At 42.9% G+C, this 15691-nt stretch overlaps 2 protein-coding genes across 9 annotated transcripts in view; one reads left to right on the top strand and one right to left on the bottom strand.

Moving 5' to 3' along the window:
- Positions 1 to 2071: 2071 nt before the first annotated feature.
- On the bottom strand, positions 2072 to 11995 carry LOC109512414 (sorting nexin-19-like). Of its 7 annotated transcripts, none has more exons than XM_019864160.1 (14): positions 11098 to 11878; positions 10671 to 10931; positions 8933 to 10411; positions 8708 to 8846; positions 8516 to 8616; positions 8013 to 8132; positions 7694 to 7812; positions 7435 to 7525; positions 7190 to 7337; positions 6845 to 6968; positions 5674 to 5858; positions 5484 to 5571; positions 4994 to 5182; positions 2072 to 2210 (listed from the first exon to the last, which is right to left on the bottom strand). In XM_019864160.1, the coding sequence occupies exons 3-13, from the start codon at positions 10382 to 10384 to the stop codon at positions 5068 to 5070; spliced, it is 2682 nt and encodes an 893-aa protein (XP_019719719.1). In that variant the 5' UTR covers positions 10385 to 10411; positions 10671 to 10931; positions 11098 to 11878; the 3' UTR covers positions 2072 to 2210; positions 4994 to 5067. The 7 variants fall into 7 exon arrangements, with proteins under 7 accessions (XP_019719719.1, XP_019719717.1, XP_019719715.1 ...); XM_019864158.1 differs by lacking the exons at positions 2072 to 2210; positions 11098 to 11878 and adding exons at positions 3812 to 4596; positions 11927 to 11995 and having other exon boundaries at positions 4872 to 5182; XM_019864156.1 differs by lacking the exon at positions 2072 to 2210 and adding an exon at positions 3812 to 4596 and having other exon boundaries at positions 4872 to 5182.
- The window catches only part of LOC109512430 (beta,beta-carotene 9',10'-oxygenase-like), an 8977-nt gene continuing 5267 nt past the window's right edge, over positions 11982 to 15691 (top strand). The window contains exons 1-5 of one of the 2 annotated variants that reach the window (XM_019864198.1): positions 11982 to 12101; positions 13030 to 13186; positions 13565 to 13776; positions 14464 to 14579; positions 14939 to 15041. In XM_019864198.1, the coding sequence (XP_019719757.1) occupies positions 12074 to 12101; positions 13030 to 13186; positions 13565 to 13776; positions 14464 to 14579; positions 14939 to 15041 (616 nt within the window). In that variant the 5' untranslated portion in view covers positions 11982 to 12073. Of the gene's footprint in view, positions 12102 to 12993; positions 13187 to 13564; positions 13777 to 14463; positions 14580 to 14938; positions 15042 to 15691 lie in introns of both variants that reach the window. The other variant, XM_019864197.1, reaches the window with a different exon arrangement.

Below are 15691 nucleotides of genomic sequence, written 5' to 3'. Positions count from 1 at the left end.
TAGTCTTTTTCGAAGGTCGCGCTAATGAAATTTATAAACAGGAAAAGTGCAAAGCTTTTTGTTCAGCACACGATGACATGTATAAAGGTTGCTCATATTTTCCAAACTCTCAAAGGGAACTCAATTCTTAAAACATGGAAAATTGAACCAATAGAAGTCAAGTCAGTACCCTCAGTTGTCATCAATTTACGAAACCAAACTTCCTCTTAATTTCTGCGTTTGCAAGACGCTTACGAACTGCTCTTAAAAAAAGCTCTACAAGTCGATGATCAAGCTCAAGATGTTTAGTCTTTTGGGCACGAAAGCAAAGCGACCCCCCTCCCCACCACCACCCCACACCCTCTGCTGACACGTGCCTCTATCCTGACCCAGCTCGTCAGCGAGCACGCTGCGAGCAGTGTTTTACGATGAAAACTCCAGCGCCGAGTTTCCCAACACCTGTACAATAAATCTTGCCTCTACACCGGGCATTACATAACCCCGCAGCGCTTTGCTAAAACCAAACACACAAACAAAAGCGGAGGCCCGAAACAGGGGCAGCGGGGTCAAGGGTCAACTCATCATTGCCATGCATAGGCGGCACTGCCGTATGAAACTCCAGATGATGTCGATTAACCTCTGATGACATCACAGATATTTTTTTCAGTATAATATGATGGTTTGAAAAAAAAACTGGACTAAATGACAAAGGAATGGCTCACACAGAACATTTATGTCGAATGACATGGGCTGGATATTTCCATTTTGAGAAAAAAATGTCTCACGTGGTGTGCTTGTCACTGGGACAGGCGACTTTTGGTCAAATTGGGAAACCTGATCTGGTTTTTGGCCCACCGCAGCAGCCGGTTCTGCATAGTGGGCATTTGCGGTGTTTGCAAGGAATTCCGGCCATCTTAGTGTGCGGTCAAATGATTGCCAACCCTCCTGCCACTTTGAAAGTTGTTCAAAATCCTGTGGAAGCCTGACTTTTTTTTTTTCACTTCACTTCCCAAAGTAGCGTATTCAGAAATAGAACAACACAATTAAAATCAATTAAGTTCAACTTCATTCAGCTTTGTTGCTTTAGTGGCTCTTTCGGTGTGATCAAATTTGGCAGCGATAACTGAATTCTGCGCGAATAAATCAAAACAAATTAACACTTAGCTGAAAGTTTTATTGTATGTTTACAGGAAAACATTTTTTTATTTGTGTATTTGTTTTTTTACCCAGAATCAAAAGTACATCGTTTTCACTTTGAGATGTAGACATAAATACTATGTGCCCTTCAAATGAAAAGGAGTGCCAAGCCTTTTGTTGCCTCGCTTATTTTGCAGCAAAAAACTTGACAAGAAAACATTAAGAAAAAAAATAATAATGGTGGTACGTTGGTGATGTGAACCCATAAAATCATAACCTCATCCGAAGACGATGGGTTTCTAATCACCGGAAACATGGTTTGATGTTTTTCTTCTTTTGTTTTTCTTTGGTTCAATTCTGCTGAGACGCCGAGCGAATTCCATAAAACGTGATGTTTTAGAAAATCCCCTTCTGCAAAGCCAAGGCTTGATGCAACCGTATTGCACAGAGAGATTCAGCGAGAGGATGACTTGGATGCAGCTCAGGAGCAGCACCCAAGATCTCCTCTTTCTTCATCATCCGTTCTTTTTGCTTGTAATGACACACACAATCTTGGAACACCTGCTCATTACGACTATAGGAGGTGGAAATCCCCTTGGCCGCCATAAAAGCTTCTATTTTCTTGGAAAGATGTCCTACGAGCTTTTGGAGTGTGCCTGTGGGAATTTCTGTCCATACGTCAAGCGGAACGTTTGTTACATCAAATAGTCAGTGATGAATATATTACAAAGCCAATTCCAATGAAGTTGGGATGTTGTGTTAAACAAAAAGAAAAAAAAAAAAGAATGCAAAGATTTGCCAATCATTAGCGACCAAAATTTAATTCAATCCACTACAAATACAACATATTTCATGTGCAAACTGATCAACTTGATTGTTTTTAGCAAATAATGATTACTTCGGAATTTTGTGGCTGTGACACATCCCCAAAAAAGCTGGGTCAGGGTCATCAACAGTACTGGGGTCTCCATTGTTATGTCATAAGTCCACACATTTTCAATGGGAGACAGGTCTGGACTGCAGGCAGGCCAATCTGGTAGCTGCACTCTTACTACGGAGCCTCGCAGTGCAGAATGTGGTTTGTCATTGTCTAGCTGAAATAAAGAGACGTTGCTTGGATGGCAGCATATGTTTCTCCAAAGCCTGTATACACCGTTCAGCATTCACGGTGCCTTCACAGATGTGTACGTTACCCACGCCATTGGCACCAACAACCCCATACCATCACAGATGCAATCCAATACAACACAATTTTACATCAACACATCTTTATTGATACGGCGCTTTTCACAACAGCTGTGAACGGTCCGGATGGTTCTTTTCCTCTTTGGCCCGCAGGATGCAACACGTCTACAATTTCCCAAACCAATTTGAAAATGTGGATTCGTCAAACCACAGAACATTTTTCCACTTTGCATCAGTCCCATCTTAGATGAGCCCCAGAGAAGCTGGCGGCGTTTCCGGGTGTTGTTGATAAATGGCTTTTGGAGTTTTAAGTTGCACATACGGATGTAGCGCCGAACCGTATTGACTGACATTGGTTTTCTGAAGTGTTCCTGAGCCTTTGTGGTCATATCCTTGACGTCGGTTTTTAGATGCGGTGCCGCCGGAGGGATTGAAGGTCACGGGCATTCAATGTTGGTTTTCCACCTTGCCGTTTACATTTCTCCCAGATTCTCTGAACCTTTTGATATTATGGATTGTAGATGATGGAATCCCCAAAATCCTTGCAATTGTATGCTGAGGCACATTGTCCTTCAACTGTTTGACTATTTTCTCACGCAGTTGTTCACAAAGAGGTGAACCTCGCCCGATCTTTGCTTGCGATTGACTGAGCGATTCAGGGAAGCTCCTTTTCTACCCACTCATGGCACCCACCTCCTCCCAGTTAGCCTGTCCACCTGTGGGAGGTTCCAAACAGGTGTTTGATGAGCATTCCACCACCTTCTTTTTTTTCCCCACCTCTCTCAGCTTTTTTTTTTGGAACGTGTCGCAGCCATAAAATTGTTAAATATTATTTGCTCAAAAAAACCCAGTTTATCAGGTTGGACATGACATATCTTGTCTTTGTAGTGTACTTGATTGACTAAATATAGGCTGAACGTGATTTGTTGCTCATGGTCTTCTATTTTTAGTCATGTGGAACACAATGTCCCAACTTTCATTGGAAGGGGATTTGTAATAGTAAAACAACTTCTAATCATCGGTATCGTCACAGAAGAGGGACAAAAGTATACGAAGCATAACAAATAGACTGAAATATTTCCCCGAGTGGCTACGTCCATTTTATGAAAATGTACCTCCTACGAAAGAGTGAGAGTTTGAGATGCTCCGATGGAATTTGTGACCTCATTTCTATTTTACAGCCAACTGATTTATTTATTTTTTGGGCTTTTTTTGTTGCTGTGCAAACAGTATGCAGACCGTAATGGATTTTGTGTTCTGGATGCCCTCATATGTGAATCGTGTGAAATGCTCACATTTCCATTTAGTTTATGTCTGCCGACGGCATGGTGTATATCGTGGTCCGCAGAGATCTTCACGTGATTTATGTTGCCATATGGAAACACTTCATCCATGCTGCTGCTCATTTTTCTTTGACTAACAATTACCGTCAATTATAAAAGGGACATTGTCTCATGGTTCGTATGAATCGCATGAGTGACAAAGAACAGTTTTGTATTTTATTTATTTATTTATTTTTTAATACGATGAAAATTTCATCAAAGTGGTCGCCTGGGGAAAAAGGTGAAAAGATCACAAGAAGACGACAACGCCGCCTGGATCAGGCATTGATTTTGTTTGATGAAAACAACTCTTGACTCTTTCAACTCCTTTTCACACATGCGTTTTTACACCGCTTGCCAAATGGTAATTTTTATAATCATATTCATGTATTTTCTTTTACACCACAAAAATCCTTCATTCCGACCGGGTTGCACAACTTCAATGCTTTTGCTACACAGCGGATTTGCCTTCAAACAAACTGGTCAGCATTACAAAATGATTCACAACATTCAGCAGCTGTGAACAATATTTTGTGCTCAATAAAACTGCATTTCATTACAAATGCAAATTTGTCTGGGAATTGAAATGAATAACTGAATGGACCTCATCGTATTGAAAGAATAAATTACTGACCGCAAATTATTGCTCAACATTTGGAGGGGTGGGGGTGGGGGGATGAATGAAATTGTAGGCCTTGACACAAATCCCACAAATCAACCAAGAAGTCTTCTCGCTCAGTGACAAGAGTGGGGCAGAATACGACATTCAAAACAACTCTCAGTGCAGTTATCTCCCATCGCAAAACACAATAATAAACATCTTGCTTCCAGTTGCCCACCAAGATTACTTCACTCAACTCAAATTGGACAAAATCCAGCATAGCAGTAAACTGTCACCATATAATATTCACAATGTTTAGATCTTATAGTTAGCCTGAGATAACGGAGGTGCTTAGTTAATTCTGATTTGGGACTACACTACGGTTTTGATTATTTTTGACATCACCTTGTATTTTATGGCTTTTATAGGTGCAACAGTATAAGTGTTGATATTTATGTTTTTCTTTTAAATCTTTTCAAATTGGGGGGAATATTTTCTGAAAGATCACTCCCGATTTGGGGTCACGTATGCCGGATGGCACAAAGGAATCAAACAGAGATTTTCACCGGTGTACCTAATGTTGGCCAATTGAAAAAAAAAACAAACAGCAGATATCAAAAGCTGTTTTCTGTGCTCACATGAGTAACACAATTTATCTGAACTTGAAAATGAGATGAGAAGAGGTTCGTGTTGACCTAAAACTTACGATTCGTGGATACAAGAATCAAATGAGTCCTCCTGTGCCGTTGCATCGTGTGGCTTAACTCACACAGTCCGGGTATGAATCCATCATGTCGGCGTGGACTTCCAGCTGTGAGACAGCTGCTGGTGAAAATATGGCCGTCAGGTGGGAGTATCTTTGCGAAGACTCTGCAGAAGACGCCTCTGGAAAGAATCATCGCTTGACTCTGGTATCAGAAATCCCAGCAGCAAGTCGCAGATACAGTAAACGAGATGCCTGAACACAGTCATATCAACATGAGAGACAATGAAGAAATACAACTTTCACGTACTTTTAAATGCGCCACCTGAAGAGATTCCGTCTATTGCTGTTGTCCATGAAAATGTTTTTTTTTCCTCATCATCGCCATTGATTCGTTGACTATATCAAGTTTCCTATATTTGCTTTCATACGAGTCATCTTTATTCAGACGTTTTGGAACGAATTAGTCCCAAAATCGGAGGTTCCACTGTATATGGAAAAAAAGCATTTCACGGCACCATCGAGTCAGAAAGCAATGAAATGCTTGACGACTCACTTGTTAATGTGGTGGTCCTGTAAAGACTCCAGCACGGTTTCCAAGCTCAGTCTGTACTTATCGCTGCCTAACATGTCTGTGACGAGCTCTGCGGCCACACAAACGTCAACACAAACCAGACAGAATAGGTCAAACTAAACATGTCAGGAATTTGGTGAGCTGCAATGTGCATCTCAAAGCCGCAGCAAACCCGGAAGTAGCTGCAGGAGACATTCCAGGCATCGTTCCTTGGTCTCCTCTCTCTCTGCGGCGCTGCGCTCCGGCTGCGGTTGGGCGGGCAGAGTGCCTCCGGGCCACACGGCCTCCTGCAGCACTTGGAGGTAAATGACCCAACAGGGGGCGCTGGTCAGGTGGGCCACTCCCACATCCATCCACCTGGGGTAAGAATCAGTTGGACACCGGAGTCACGTTTGCGGGATATCTGCTTAAAATTCCAGGTGCGACACCGTTAAGCCGTGCGTGCAAAGTGATGCAACACAAGCAAGCGTGTTTACGAAGGTTAAAACACAACAGCAGCTTGAATTACTTAAGTGACCCACTCAGCAAGTCGGTGACGTTAATGACAGCAGAACACTGGAGCCGAAACAAAGGCGGTTCCCAGACACATTGTGGTAAAACAAGGCCAGTGTTAATCATAGACATGCCTTGGTTGAAATCTGAATTTCCAATTTGGCATTCACATTGTATTTTGGAAAAAAACAAAACAAAAAAAAAAACAAAACAATGCCTCGAAAGTTATCTTTTAATTCTCCTTACTGCCGAAAAGGCCCAAAGGAGGTTCATCTGTGGAAAGAAAACATTCAAGTTTTTGCAATGTTAGTCGCAACATTGTACAGTTTATAATAAAGAAAAATAGCACTGCAGGGTTGGACATTAACGGTGGCCCGATGGTCTGTGGCCAGTTCGCCACTGAGTCAGGCCAGTAAGAATGCCCAAGTCACAGCCAACAACAATGGCCCAAAAGAAATTTTTTGTGTTGTTGTTTTTGTTTCGGATTGATCAATCCAGTGGAAGCAAGATGTTGTGATGACGCAAGACAAAAAAAAAAAAAACATGCTTGACCGGATAAAGAGGCATGAATGACGGGTGTGCAAAGGGAGGAGCCACTGGGGCAGGAGATGATTAGAACAATAAATATTTGTGACGCATAAAAAACATTTGTGTTGATGCCTTTAGCTTTCATACAATGAATTGATCCATCCGTCCGTTTTCTAATCACACAATTAATTGATGGAATAAAAAATAAAACGCTTCGGTATGAATGCAGTCAGTGAAAGCTGCTATCCATTAGCAAAAAAAATAAATAAAAATGCACGTTGTTTAAATGGGAACAGAAGAGTTATGGAAGATTTAAGTCCAACCTCTCAATAAAAGTGCCAAAGATTAGTCTGATGGCCTTCTGGATGTTCTCGGTGCACAGCCAACTCCACTGGTCCTTCATCAACAAACACAAAATGTTCAGCGCAACATCGGCAACAGCTGTGTCTGAAAGCAAAATAAAAATAATTGAAACTTTAATTAAATATATACACGGCAGGACACAGCGACACTTTTGTAAGTGGTGCTTGAAAGCAAATGCAAAATGTGGGGTTGTGCTGCTCTCAAGTGACACGACACTGCAGTACAAAAGACAAGTGCGGATGTTGGAAAATGAACCGTTCATAGGAAGTGCAGCGGACTCGTGGGTGAGACGAGGCACGCCGTACCTGCACCTTGAGTTTTCCCAGAAGACTTGCTGTCCGCGGCTAAGGACTCCCTCCGCTTGGCTTGCTCTCTGCTTTGGGGCTCACATAAAAGTCTTTCCTGCTCCAGGACAAAGCTCTCCAGTCTGGATAAGGACATGCAATTCAGCACCTAGAACGAATTGGGAGAAATGTGGACACGTGTGTTTCCAGTCCCGATGCATTCACAGAATGACCTACATGTGATTCGACACCGTAGGAGAACTTACAGGGCTGCCTTCGCTAAAGCAGTACGTCACTTTGGGATGTAAGTCGGCCATATTGAGAGATGGAGAGACTTTGCTTGGGAACATGAGCCTCCTGATGCAGAGGAATCGAAAAGCAAACTTTTTTTTATTTTTTAACCCGAGAAAAATGGGAAGATTATTGAACAAGAAACACACACAAAGTAGACAAATTCTTCTGCGGAGCTGGATAGAAATGATCAGAAATGTTTCGCGAACCACATGAAGTAGGGCAAAGTCTCACCTGTACTTTCTGCTGTCCAGTGTCCTCCCATCAGAGTCTCCCTCGAGGTCCTCTGTTGGACTCATGGCTTCGGGGTGAGGGAAGGCTGTCTTCAGTGTGTCCAAAGCATTTTCCATCATCTGTCGCAGCAGTCGTGATGGACAAAACCCCATTTTAGAAATAAAGGAATACATATGGCGATCATAAGTACACCACCACAAACCAAAACCGCCATTCAACACAAATGAATACCATCTAACGCTGAGTATGAATATTTTGCAATGGCATGTTTTTTTCTTCACAAGAATCTGGTCCACAGTCCACAAAACCCCTTTGTCACCTTATCAATTCTTGACTTGACAAAAGGCCTTTTTCCAAAATATGTGCAAACCCCCGAGTTTAGAGACAGGAACTCCTGCATATCCTCGCTCTTCGCCGTCTCAGGTATGCTGTTCAGTTGCTACAAAACAAAGACATTCAATGAGAGCGGCACGGATATGCCAGATGCCGATCCTAAGCCGCTGCTGGTCCCAAACCTGGATAATAATTTGTGGGCTGTGCCAGGAAAGGCACAAAGGGGAATTTGTGTCTTAAAAAATTTGGGGTGAGGACAGTATTATTTTTAATTGATGATCTCGTAACCCAATTCTTGGTCGTCCGTACCTATCAAGAGAGGTAGTTTCAACCGCTTGTTGGAGCTACATCTTGACCCAACTTGCTGGATCAAATCCTCAACCCAAGGCACTGGGTATGAATAACCTAGCATGGGCTCAATCCCTTTTGAACCCAGTGCCGCTTCACCCAATTTGCATTACTTTTAACACAACAGTGTTAAGAGTGTACCTTAAGGAACGTGTCCAGTTGGCCTTTACGAGCTTCCACCTTATCGCCATCCGTGTTTCCAAAGGGAAGGTCAGGGAACATTTTCTTTGGACCTTTTACATCTGTAACACCGGACAGTTGCTGGGAATAGTCTCGAAATGTGTCAAGATATTCGAAACAACAGCAACAAAACCAGTTTCCGTCATGGCTCACTCTTCACAAACTTCTTCACTTCCGGGTTCTCCTCTAAACGTGTCTGCAAGTTGAGGAACTCGCTGTATCTGCGGTTCACTGAGTGACAGGTCGCAGGTTGCAAAAGGTCACCGCTTTCGGGGCATGTTGCTGTCTCAAACTGCCAAAAGACAAAATGGCGCGTTTTGTGGAAGACAAATAAATATTCACATTTGAGGTCAAAGGTAACTGGATCTGTATTGTTACCGTGATAGTGTAGAGAGTATAAGGATGCGTCCCAGTGCCACGCTGCTCCTTTGCACTGACCGTTCCCGCAATTTGCACATTTTGGATGCCCACCGATGATTTGTTTGGAGGGTCAAAGTTTAAGGGGTTCAGGCAAAGCCTGCTTGATGGACCTGCCGGGGTTCTTTCTTGAGCAATATCTGCAGGCCAGTGTGAATCGACAGGCACCACCACCTTCGGCGGCCCGAGATTTTTCAACGGGCCAAAGCAGCCAAAATCATCAGCGTCATCCTTTAAGTTCATCGTGTTGCAGAAGTTGGCCGAGGGGCCGCATTCACACAAGCGTCTGCTGTTGTCATCTTCCGTGTCGGACTGCGTCAGGGAGTCCAGTGACAGCATCTTGGACTCTGCGAGGTGCGAGTAGCGGCCAGATGTGAGGGAACAACAGTTGACTTCACACGGTGTGAGCAGACCAGCCCGGCAATCCGCAGCTTTCCCGGAACAAGTCTCGAGGCTCAGCACGCTGCACTGAGAGGAATCCTCCTCACTCATTGGGCTGAACAGTTCAGAGCGGCTCTCGCTTTCGACGCTGGCTTGATCCAAAGATGACAGGCAGGTGATCCACGAGTCATGGAGGGCGCACCTGTACAGCGCGCCGTCCTGTGGTTTTCGGGACCTGGTGAAGACGTCGACAATGGTTTGATTGAGCCAGTCAGAATCAGAAACCCTGCTGATGAGCGGCAGAAGCACGTTGCAGGTGATAAGTTCGGTGACCATGTACCCCCCGGTCCGGGTTTCCATCTGAGGGTACGGGACAAGCACATGTAGGACGAGGTTAACCAGAGCTCTGGCGTAGCTTAGCTCGGTGGCCGCATCTCTCACAGCTGGATGAGGGCTGTCTACTTGCTGGTAAAGCTGCCAAAGGCTAACGCTCTCTCCCCGCGTCTCCAGCTGCATGTGTCTGGCTGTCATGTAGCTCTGCAGGTGGCAGCCATACAGCTCTAAAAGTCGTTGGACCAGAGCTTTTCTGTCGACTCGCCTCGCACGCTCCTTCAGCTCCATCACCGACTCCAGCATGGAACTGCGCACCGCGCGCTCAAATTCACCTTCCACCTCGGGCAGAAGGGTGCGATACCAGGAAGACACAAAATCCCGCACCGCTTTGTGGACGGCGCTGTGGATCTCGTGATTGAGTCTCCACTCATGTTCAGCTGAACACTGAGGCAGAGTCACGGCGGCGAGGGGCAAGAAATGCTCCAAGTGGAGGAGACTGTTGGCATCCAGAATGGCGCGCGAGCCAAGCCAACCTCCCAAAACAACCAGGAGACTAGTGAAGATGCAGAGGAGCCAGACGTTCACCAAGAGATGGAAGAGGACCAACCAGGCCAGCAGAGCGCCAAGGCCTAACAGTCGTCTCCGCTGGCCCAGAATTTCTGACAGGCGCCACTTACTAGAACTCTGGAATGAAGGCATTCTAGCCAGCAGATGAGACGTTGCCTGCTAAGAAAATACATTTTCTATTAGTTTTCGTAAAACTTCAACTGCAGGATTCATGAATGACTTTCAGTACAGGTCAGAAAGGTAGCATAGTGATGCTTTAAACAGCTTAAATTACATTACATTACCATGATAACAAGACCTACTGTTGCCACGACAACATCAATCACATCATGAAAGACAGCGCTTGCCATGTTTACTATTTTTCCTCACAGAAAATGGTCCATAATGCATCACTTTTTAATTTATAAACCATACAAACCTGAAGCTCAAGGTTAATGACAATGTGGTGAAGGCAGTTGTCGCTTTTAGATGTGAATATCCTTCCTTTTAACGAGACAGACGTAGCCTTCAATTTGGTACCACTGGTGCAAACTGATAAACCTTAACAAAAGTAGGGGGGGATAGGCACCTGAATGGCTAGAGCTTCATGTCTGGAACGCAGGCAATCCTCCTTGTGTTTTAATCCTCCAACAAAGATTACGAGGATCAGCCTGCAACTCGGTTTAGGTGTCCACTTTACCTGCCAGAGTATAATTCTTCTTCTTATACATTCTTTACAAAACAAAACAAAAACAGCATGAATGTGCTTTTCCAGAATATAATGATCGTGAGACCAACCACAGCATACTGAGATTTTTTTTCAGTTTTGGCTTTAAATACGACACCTATACTAATGCAGCACGTACCTGTTCTCTATTTTCACCGTTTGGAAGAGGCCACAGATCAAGCATGGACATTTTCAAGAGCCCTGTAATACTCATTGCAGTAATTTAGACGTTTTCCTCTCAGATTATTTGTAACTGAATTTATAATGATAATTGGTCTACCTATATATCAATTAATAATGGGGAAACACCCTAATATATTCGTCAAATATATATTTTTTAATGTCGTTTGCATACTGTTGACAGACATGACAGAAATAATCTACCGGCAGCTCCATAACAGGATGAGCCTATCCCGTTGATCGTAGTTTATTCAACAGTACCCTCTAGTGGACATGATTTTAACTGCAGTCCCAGTGTAGGATTTAAATAAAAGCAATTGTCAGAATGAACGATTTCGCCACTTATATGGAGGCCAAACAGTTCCGAAAAGGTTCGGTAAATAAGAATTACGAAGCAAAATTGACAGGCACTGAGCAGCTAACAGTGTACACGTGTTTCAACAGAATCAACCGACCACTTTATTCGGTACACTTACAAACAAATACAGTACACCGTTGGGAAGGACTCCACTTTACCTGTCACGTGGACATGTAGAATATCCTGCAGGATAAACCGCATTAAAAGTAGATATATTTTATTTATTTTACACATATTTTGGTTAGTTCATGTAAACGACTTAATTTTAATCGTGAAATGATTAAACGATGTAAAAAATATACCTGACACTCTTGTGTTTTAGATGACGTTATCGTGAAAAAAATAAATAAACACAATGAATGTGACAAAACGAGTCTATTTGGTCGCATACCAGGAATATAATGTAAGCATCAACTTGTGGTTGTCATACCAAGCCTGATAGGTAATGGTGATGACGTAAAAGAGGATGACATTATTTAACAACGCTGCAACATGGGAAGTGGCACCACAGCACTCACATCTGACTGGCACACATCAACCAGACCAAGGGCGACGGTGCATTCTTTGGTCAGCCACTATGAACATATACCCATTCAACAATACAGGTAAGACACTTCCATTGTGCGATGTCATTGCAATATCATACTTTGACCATAGTATGATCCGAATCCCTCAGTCATCATGAAATTGTAGCAGAATAATAAATATTTGACGTTTTATGCTAACATTTGCATATGTATCGGTACTGCTACAATGAAAAGTCTCCTAAAATTTCTTTTAATATTTTCACTTTTGTTTCAGACTTTCATCATACAGTATGCGTACTTGCACATTCTCAAGCGTAACATGTTTTACTATATTAATGAATACACCTTTCAGAAATCTGAAATATATTTAGCCCATAGCTTGCAAAGTGAAAGTCCACCATGTGCTCATTCAATATGAGCACTATCAAAACGTGTCCACCTTGTCATTGTCTGTCAACAGGCTGACATATTTACAGGAGCAATTTATATGCACATTATTTGCTTCTAGTTCATCTATACAAAAAATTTGCTTGACCAATATGCATTTCTAATGTATATAGTGAATATAAAGTTCTGTGGAAAACCAACATTCTTTTATGTGTGAAATGGAAAGGTGTCAAAGTCACCTTATGACTTTTGAATTGTGTGACGGGCCAGTGATGATGGTTCTTTCTCATCACGAGGAGACGCTAAATGGCCATTTGTGCAAAAATATAATCTAAAACTCCAATTACCTGCATTTTTGTCTCGCACTGCACCACAGCTGCGTCCTGATAACACAAAAACCGGTTTGATTGCATTAAATCATGACTCCAAACAAGAACAAGAGGAACTTTTCCGGATTGTGTATGGTTGACAATGGATATCAGTTTCTCAGACATGGACGTGATTTTGACTCCTCCCACATATTATACACACGTTCATCCTTCATAAGACAGTAATGGTGTTGACGTGCCATTTGTGCGTGCAGAAAACAAAAATGATATGAAGGCAGGTGCCTCGGCAGGACTTGGGAAGGGTTTGGAGACCATCGCTCCTCTGGTCAGCTCTGTCGAAGAGACCCCTGATCCAATCCCTGCTGAGATACACGGGACCATTCCCCGCTGGATCAATGGCAGCTTGCTCCGAAACGGCCCGGCAAAGTTTGAATTTGGAGACACCCAGTGAGTTCAATCCAAACCGCATAAAAATCATTTTAAATGGATTTAGACTGCAGGTCCAAGTGCCCAATTCAGATTTAAACCAAACTGCGATATTTTTTTGTGTGTGTCTATACATATGTACATTCCAAGTGACATTTTATCCCATATGACTGTCTTCACATTAATGAAACTACGGAGCCCTTAATGAGACATGGAAGAAAAAATAATTTGAATTAATGTAATTTTTCTCTTAAACAAGCCACAAAGACCAATCGTGCCATTTCAGGGAAAAAAAAAAATCTGAATTGTGTTACCTGAACCAAGCAATGTAAATCCAGCATTAGATTACATTTCAGTTCAAGGGCCCACACCTTCAAGAAAGCCTTTCCTCCTTGACAGCTACAACCACTGGTTTGATGGGATGGCCATGCTCCACAAGTTCAAGATGGAGAAAGGCCAGGTGACGTACACCAGTCGCTTCCTGCGCAGCGACGCCTTCAAGAAAAATAGCGAGAAGGACCGTATCATGGTGTCAGAAATTGGTACTGTCAACATGTCCGACCCTTGTAAAAACATCTTCCAGCGATTCTTCTCTCACTTTGAAATGATAAGTAAGTATTAATCGATCAAAATAACATTGAACGAATCTTGATGAAAACTCAACATTCTGTGCCTTTGCAAACATTCAAAAGCATTCGCCCGTCAGTGAGATACCGCTTGAATACGTGCCTCTGGCGTTTCGATTGTATTCATTGATTCAGTGAAAAGGTTGTAAGTCAACACAGCTAAGCAGCAGACATGGCGACTCGCCGCAACAGCTGACACATTATTTTGCATGAGTGTTTCGTTCTCCATGAGTGATACAGAAGATTTTTAAATGCAACTGAATTAAATCCACTTCACTGAAATATATGTTTGCAAAATTATAGTCATGACTTAATATTTGAAGTTGTAATGAATAAACATTAGGTTTATTCAATGAAAGATATTCTATAGAATCGTCTTTCATTAATTTTTTTCGACTGAAAATGGGAGGTGAATGGGTGTAAGTTTTCCTCTTACATTATTTCAGTTTTTTTTAAGGTAACCGGTTTACTAGTATTTTCCAAGTACTGTAAACTCAACTAATCCGGATTTACAGTGTAGCGTGACTGCGCCTCAGGTGCCGGAAAAGCGTGCTTGGATTAGTTTAGTCAAACATATTTATCAGGGAACAGAGCAGGAAGATACCGATGCACACCACTGCACAACATTTAACTGTAAGAAACGTGGTCACACTGAGTATTTGTCTGCTGCAGAGCCAACAGACAACGGCAACGTCAACATTGTGAAATACAAGGGCGACTACTATCTCAGCACGGAAACCAACTTAATGCACAGAGTGAACCCAGAGAACCTTGAAACACTGGAACAGGTAGAAGTATACATGGTATAAGAAAAACAAAATCATGATGAAAAATGTAGATCGCGCAGAAAAAAACAAATGCTGAAAGGACCAAGTTGTTGTCTTGTGAATAATGGCCCTGCAAAATCTACAGTCTCAAAATCTCAATCTGGGACGAGGCTGTGACTACAATGTGAGCAGGTGTGATGTGATACTTTTGTGAAGTTTTTTTTTTTTTTACAAATCTTCTCAAGGTCTTCTGATACACAAGTAGCTTGAGGTGGGCTTGAGGTTTCCGGTCGACGTGGAGCCAACACTGCATCAGAAACAGTCGGAACAACAACTTGAGACCCCACGCTGAAATGTGTATTATGATTGCAACCTTGTAGGTTGACTGGAGCGCGTTTGTTGCTGTCAACGCAGCTTCTGCCCACCCTCACTACGATCCGGATGGTACCAGCTTCAATATGGGCAACTCCTATGGAAGAAAAGGTACATCCTTTGCATTCTGTTCGTTGCCAACTTACTCCTTACAGCAAAAGTCTCCTCATGTTGTGTCAAATCAGCACTTAGAGCAAGACTTTCTTCAACTCTTGTCTTATGACAAAACATACACGGATAAGATATTTTAACTCTCAACCTTTCCCCAGCCACAGGCTCGGAAGTAGCAAACTGCTGAGAGCCTCCACACTTGGCTCTCCATTTCCCGTCAAGACCACAACACTGTTTTTAGAAGAGTTCTGACCTTTTCTGGGACTGTAACTGCTATGTCACGAGGGACGGGCGGTGTGGGTGGCCCAGGGATCGGTGGGGTCAGAGACTGCTCGTTGGCGGTATAGAGGGTTCTGTCCTTTTAGCAATTACCCACAATGCACTACCAGCGGCCATATTGGAGGGCTGTTATAAACAAGCCATACACGTGGCTTGGAGCCCTCTCCATATATTTTTTTCCTGTCACCTGATTTGTTATACATGTTGTGTTAATTTAGTAAAATGAAAGGTCATACATAAAGGACGGATAGCTCAGTAACTAGGTAGCTAGCTAGCTAGGTAGCTAGCTAGCTAGCTAGATAGATTGAACATCATGGCCTTTTTCAGGAGGGAGCCACATACAACATACCGTACCTCCTGCGAAGTTGCAC

The sequence above is a fragment of the Hippocampus comes genome, unplaced genomic scaffold, assembly GCF_001891065.2.
Source record: "Hippocampus comes isolate QL1 unplaced genomic scaffold, H_comes_QL1_v1.1 scaffold57, whole genome shotgun sequence".
Lineage (NCBI taxonomy): Eukaryota > Metazoa > Chordata > Actinopteri > Syngnathiformes > Syngnathidae > Hippocampus > Hippocampus comes.
Note: the sequence above shows the minus strand (reverse complement) of the source record. Positions and strands in the feature narration are given on the sequence as shown.